Here is a 4,443-nt window from a genome sequence, read left to right on the forward strand (position 1 = left end):
AAGATGGCATAGACAAGTAGTGGATTGGCAATTCTCAGCAGTAGCAGCACCAAAGATGTTAAGGAGACCCTACCCTAACGTGTTGTGGGAAGTTGGTTAGCCTAATCACTCATCAAGAAAGAGAGAGAGGGGGGAAGCAAGAGGGAACAACAAGTGATTAGCACTAATCACTCCCAAACCCTAACCCTAAGCACACCACACATGCTAGATTAGAGTTGCAAGCGGCGAGAGAAGGGAGAGAGAAGACTCCACTTATATTGCATAAGTGGGAGAATGAGTTACAAACAAGAGAAACTGGCTTTTATAGGTCCAAGCCTTTTCCCACTAGACCGCGCATGGTTTGTCCAACAGACCAGAATCCTCTTGTCTATCCTTTGAAGGTCAATACTTGGGACATCTTTAGGTGTTTCCCTCATCAAATGACAGGATTTACAATATATAGAAGAATTGGTCAAAGAGAGAAGGAAATAAGAAAGTGGTCCTTCTTTATTTTAGAGTTAAAACTCCCTATAATCCACACATATTCTCAAATTTTCATTCTTCTTTAGCACTAATTATGGTGTTATTTTTCTCAAATTATTTTAAGGTCAGGGTGCTTTTACTCGTCACTTGGCCTGACCTCTTGGTCAACATATGTTGAGGCTTCCAAGGCAATGGGGCCTTTTCCTCTATATCCTCAATAGAGTTTTAAGACCACTCTTTCTACTCCTTTCCTAATGGTAAGAGTGCCTTTATACCAATCTATCTTTGCTCTAGCTTGAAACAACCACCACGGTCTCCCTAAAAGGAGGGGGTAAGACATACCATATGATATTGGACGAACAACCAAGTATGCAAGCCAATAATCCTTTCCTACCATGGTGGTTTTCACATTGGGTAGGATACCTAGGGGTTTTAGTCTTCTTTGGTCAGTCATTCATGGGAGAAAACTGTATCTCCTCTCTCTAACCACAATACTCACACTATTACGAGACTATAACTCACACTACATCCAGAGCTATAACTCACGAGCTACTCTACAACCACATGGGAGAAAACTGTATCTCCTCTCTCTAACCACAATACTCACACTATTTCGAGACTATAACTCACACTACATCCGGAGCTACAGCCACATGGCAGAAAACTGTGTCTCCTATCTGTACCCACAATAGCAGAAGTGTAAGGGTAGGGTACACTGTGGGAGGGGGCGGTGCAAATCTAGTTTAATTTAAAAAGTGTCTCACACACACAGAGACAGCAGGTTCAGTCTTGCTAACCAACGAATGCTTCCTCTTACATGCAACCGTAGCCGGAGAAAGCTGTGCAGCCCTCACGTCGTGCGCAGGTGAGTAAATCAAAAGCTAACAAGAAATCGCTGTGGACGGACGGTAGCTACGGGTTAAAAACATGCTCGAGAAAACGGAAGAAGGGCTTTCTACCATATTGCTTGAAGCATTCCCCAGAGAGGAGAAGAGCTTCTGCTACTACATTGGGAGATGCTTAGTTTAGAGGATGCACTTGCTTCTCTGGAAGAAGGGATGCTGCCCCAGCCTTCGGTTCAGAACCTTTTCTACATCGCAGGCAAGTGCACAAAAGAGAAAAACGTACTCTATGCTTTGCGCTTGCATGTGTACATGTGCAAAGGTGGGCTGGAAACTCATTCGTTCCTTGGGAACTACCTAGTCTCCATGTTGGTGGAAGTTGGAAGCATGTGCAATGCCCAACATGTTTTCAACAGGTTGGTGTATAGGAGTGAATTTTCCTGGAGCTCTCTCATCAATGGCTACGTTAATTGCGGGGAATCAAAGCATGCTTTCACCCTGTACCAGAAAATGCAAAAGGATTTGCTACATCCAAATGGGTATACTTTTGTCCCCTTATTGAAGGCTTGTGCTCAGCTGAAAGATATGGAAAGAGGCCATGAAATACATGATGAGATACTCAGAAAGGGATTGTTGAAAACAGACCTTTTTGTCAGCAGCACACTGGTAGATATGTATGCCAAATGGGGCTCACTTGCAAAAGCGCAGGATGTGTTTGACATGCTTCCAATTCGAGACGTAGTCACATGGACTGCACTGATTGCTGGATATGCACAACATGAGCATGGTGAAGAAGCACTTACCTGTTTTGAACAGATGCAACGTGAGGGTGTTTCTCCAAACGCTGTCACTTTCGCTTGCATTTTGAAATCCTGCGGCAGCATCGGAGCCATAGACAAGGGCAGAGAAATACATGCTGACATTGAAAGACAGGGCCTGTTGAAAACAAACCTTTTTGTTGGAAGCACCTTGGTTGACATGTATGCCAAATGTGGCTCACTTGATAAAGCACAGGAAGTGTTTGATATGCTTCCAGTTCGAGATGTCGTCACATGGACTGCACTGATTGCAGGGTTTGTGCAACACGAGCATGGTGAGGAAGCACTGAACTGTTTTGAACAAATGCAACTTGATGGTGTCTCTCCAAATGCAGTCACATTCGCTTGCAGCTTAAAAGCCTGTGGTAGTATTGGAGCCACAAACAAGGGCAGAGAAATACATGCCGAGATTGCTAGGAAGGGGTTGTTGAAAAGAGACCCTGTTCTTGGCAATGCACTAGTCGATATGTATGCCAAATGTGGCATGCTAGCAAAAGCAGAGGAAGTGTTTAACAAGCTTCCTGTTCGTGATGTAGTCTCATGGAATGCACTGATTGCAGGATATGCACAGGTAGAAGAAATTAATAATGTTCTCTCCATCCTTAGCAGGATGAGAGGAGAAGGCAATAAGCCAGATCCAGTAACATTCGTTAGTGTTCTTAATGCTTGCAGTCATGCAGGTCTAGTGGATAAGGGTAGGTTATACTTTGAGGCCATGAGGGAAGACTATGGCATCACTCCAACACTCAAGCACCACACTTGCATGATTGATCTCCTTGGCAGGGCGGGCCAATTAGACAGGGCAGTTGCAATGATGAGGAAAACACCATTCCATCCCAATATTGTGATGTGGCTTACTCTGTTGGGTGCTTGTCGAAAGTGGGGCAATGTGGAGCTTGGAAGACAGGCCTTTGAACAGGCAGTGCGGTTGGATGAAAAGGAATCTTCAGCTTATGTTTGTATGTGTAACATCTATGCAGATGCTGACATGCAGGAGGATGCAAAGAAGGTCGATGCAATGAGAGTGAAAAAACAAGCATGGAAGAAGCAAGGACATGGTTGGTGGACTGATGCTGGTGGGATTGTGCCTTTGCTTTTGGTTGGTGATTAAAACCATCCTCAAACAAAATTACTCTTATGAAGATAGGGGAGCTTTCCGTTAAAATGCAAGAGCAAGGGTAGAAGAAATTGATGATCTTCTCTCCGTCCTTAGCAGGATGAGAGGAGAAGGCAATAAGCCAGATCTAGTAAACATTCGTTAGTGTTCTTAATGCTTGCAGTCATGCAGGTCTAGTGGTGGATAAGGGTAGGTTATACTTTGAGGCCATGAGGGAAGACTATGGCATCACGCCAACACTCGAGCACCACACTTGCATGATTGATCTCCTTGGCAGGGTGGGCCAATTAGACAGGGCAGTTGCAATGATGAGGAAAACACCATTCCATCCCAATATTGTGATGTGGCTTACTCTGTTGGGTGCTTGTCGAAAGTGGGGCAATGTGGAGCTTGGAAGATAGGCCTTTGAATAGGCAGTGCGATTGGATGAAAAGGAATCTTCAGCTTATGTTTGATCTATGCAGATGCTGACATGTAGGAGGATGCAAAGAAGGTGGAGGCAATGAGAGTGAAAAAACAAGCATGGAAGAAGCAAGGACATGGTTGGTGGACTGATGCTAGTTGGATTGTGCCTTCGCTTTTGGTTGGGGATGAAAATGTAACATGCGGAAGCTTCGGTAACTTCAATACTCGGAAATCAGCACTCTTTTCGCGACGAAAATTAACGCACAAACTGAAAGGAGATGTGCAGAAAAAAGAGAGAGGGAGAGAGAGATGGAGAGGACACAATATTGGGTCCCAAATACCCTCTGTAGGGTCCCCACCACGGATGGTGTATTTGCTTTATTAGAATGATGTAAATCTGAAAGAAAATACAGAAATCTTGGACCTTTCTTGGCTGGGAATTCCCTGCCCTTGACTTGAAATCCTTCACCCCTTTGCTTAGCACCCTCTTGGCTTGTCTAGCCTCTTATGCTTGAGCTCTTGGTGAGAAAATGAGATGAATGAATGGGATTGTGGACTCAACCTTTTATACTACCCCTACTACAACAGTCGGCCAGTACTACTACAGGCGGCCAGCAATAAATATTCCCACGACTGCATTTTAGCATTAAATGCTGAAAATATTCACATAAAATACTGCGCATCACTTTACTGCATGGCTGGGCACTAATGCCCATGGGAAACAGGGTGGGCACTTAGGCGCCTGCTGCCTGGGAGGCTGGGCACTGAATATCCCCTTTTCTGGAGGCTGGGCAGCCTG

General features: G+C 44.7%; 1 protein-coding gene across 1 annotated transcript; it reads left to right on the plus strand.

Annotated features, from left to right (window-relative positions):
* The first annotated feature begins 1,014 nt into the window (after nucleotides 1-1,014).
* LOC147638703 (pentatricopeptide repeat-containing protein At2g13600-like) lies at nucleotides 1,015-4,095 on the plus strand. The gene has a single exon (XM_086798665.1). The coding sequence runs from the start codon at nucleotides 1,479-1,481 to the stop codon at nucleotides 3,231-3,233; it is 1,755 nt and encodes a 584-aa protein (XP_086654791.1). The 5' UTR covers nucleotides 1,015-1,478; the 3' UTR covers nucleotides 3,234-4,095.
* The last annotated feature ends 348 nt before the right edge of the window (nucleotides 4,096-4,443 follow it).

This window comes from Cibotium barometz, chromosome 5 (genome assembly GCF_041138505.1).
Source record: "Cibotium barometz isolate CiBa-2024 chromosome 5, ASM4113850v1, whole genome shotgun sequence".
NCBI lineage: Eukaryota > Viridiplantae > Streptophyta > Polypodiopsida > Cyatheales > Cibotiaceae > Cibotium > Cibotium barometz.

What these genes read in the sequence shown, in the direction of transcription:
- LOC147638703 (XM_086798665.1), top strand. Translation starts at nt 1,479, where the DNA reads ATGCTTAGTTTAGAGGATGCACTTGCTTCTCTGGAAGAAGGGATGCTG.